Below are 1797 nucleotides of genomic sequence, written 5' to 3'. Positions count from 1 at the left end.
GGTGGCTGGCTCTATGTAGGACTGTAAAGGATCAAAACACTGGTTCTCCGGTCGCGCTGTCCAAGGGACGTCCACGTGACAACAACAAACACAAACGGCCTACTCGCCCAAGTACTCGCTCTCTTTTATGTCCCACCATGCAGAGCGCATCTCTCTCTCTGTTGTGCGAGGCGTGAACCGCGCCATTCGCTCTCACCTGGCAACCCTGTCTGCACGTCTCGCGCGCGCGTGAACAGGGCTCCAGGCCCCAAATGACGTGTGAGTGTTAGATTTGTTTGGTATTGCTAAAAATCTCTCTCTCTCGTGACACGATTGTGGCACAGAGGGTGTGATGCTGGAGTATCGACACTCATGGGGCACGGCGCAGGATGCGCCGTGCTAGTACACCGTGTGTAGCGTGTGTGAAGGGTAGCACAGGCGTCCGAATTCAGACGAGGAAAGAAAGAAAGAAAGAAAACGGGCAACCCAAGGGAGGGATGGGAGGACGGCACGCCGCCACCACACAGGGATTTTAAGGAGAGGGGTGTGATGCGCTAGCCGTCGCCCACCCTTGGGCGTCCGCCTCTTCCTATCTCTCTTCGCAGTCTCTCGCAGATTCTCGCTGCGACCTTCATGCCACCTCGCGGTCGCCCCCTTCTCGTCGTTCTTTCCCTTGTCTCTTCTTCTTCTGTCGCGTCGCTCTCCTCTGCTTCGTTCTGCGGCGCCGCCGCCTCCTGCCGGTCCCTTGCTCTCGCGGCTTCTTGCGCCTTTCGGCGCAGCTCCGCCCTGCTCGCTGCATATCTTGGCCCCTCGAGTCTATCGAGCTCTCCTCGAGCAAGGACGAGTCTTCTGACGCCCACTGCTATCATTTGCCACCCAGTCATATTACTGCTCAGGTCCACTCTCTCTTCGAACACTTGTGCCCTCACTGATGATGCCGGCGCTGTAGACGAGGCCACAAGACAAGCGTCCTCCTCCTCCTCCATCCATTTCCATTCTTCTTATAAAATGAACTCGGGGGCAAAAAAAAGAAAGAAAGAAAACAGACAACCCAAGGGAGGGATGGGAGGACGGCACGCCGCCACCACACAGGGATTTTAAGGAGAGGAGTGTGATGCGCTAGCCGTCGCCCACGGGACGCGGCACAAAGGGGGCTGAATTCTCTTCCTCTCTATGAGCCCACCGCAGCTCCGCCAGGCCTGACCCTTCGGCCAACCGCAGCCTGAGCTAGAATACCGCTGCAGCATCAGCCTCCGATCAGGGAGGCATGCCGGCGCGGAGCGCGATACGATGCGTGCTTGCCGCGACGTTTGCCGTGGCGGCGGGCCTGCGGCCGATGCCAGGCTTGAGTTTTGGCAGCAGCACGCTCAGGCCGCTCGCCGCTGCCGCAGCGCCACCAAGGCGGCGGCTCCGCTCTCCGCCGCCGCAGCTGCTCGACCCGCTCGACTGGCTGGCGGACCAGCTCGAGGTGCGGCTGCGTGCGCGGCGCGAGGGCAAGCTGCGGCGGCCGAAGCGCATCATCCTCGTGCGGCACGGCCAGTCGGAGGGCAACGTCAACCGGACTGCGTACCAGAGCACACCCGACTCCCAGATTGCGCTGACCGAGGGGGGGTGGGCCCAAGGCGTGGTTGGCGGGGCTTCAAAATCCGGGACTCCTTCAGAACGAATCGATCCGCTGCTTCCACCCCCCGTAATTGCCCCGCGCGGCAAACCCTGCTGGCGCTGCTGCAGGTGGACCCCTCCCTAAGACTACCTAGCCTTAAAAAATTCCCCACCTTTTAACTTCCCTAAACCTTTTTTCCCTTTTTACCCTTTAAA

General features: G+C 60.2%; 1 protein-coding gene across 1 annotated transcript; it reads left to right on the top strand.

Moving 5' to 3' along the window:
• Window positions 1-1246: 1246 nt before the first annotated feature.
• On the top strand, window positions 1247-1761 carry EMIHUDRAFT_255925 (hypothetical protein; the record flags this gene model as incomplete). Its single annotated transcript, XM_005769881.1, has 2 exons — window positions 1247-1606; window positions 1711-1761. The coding sequence occupies 2 exons, from the start codon at window positions 1247-1249 to the stop codon at window positions 1759-1761; spliced, it is 411 nt and encodes a 136-aa protein (XP_005769938.1).
• Window positions 1762-1797: the final 36 nt, after the last annotated feature.

This window comes from Emiliania huxleyi (assembly GCF_000372725.1).
Source record: "Emiliania huxleyi CCMP1516 unplaced genomic scaffold EMIHUscaffold_4088, whole genome shotgun sequence".
NCBI lineage: Eukaryota > Haptophyta > Isochrysidales > Noelaerhabdaceae > Emiliania > Emiliania huxleyi.
The sequence above is the reverse complement of the archived record's forward strand: the minus strand, read 5'-3'. Positions and strand labels throughout refer to the sequence as shown.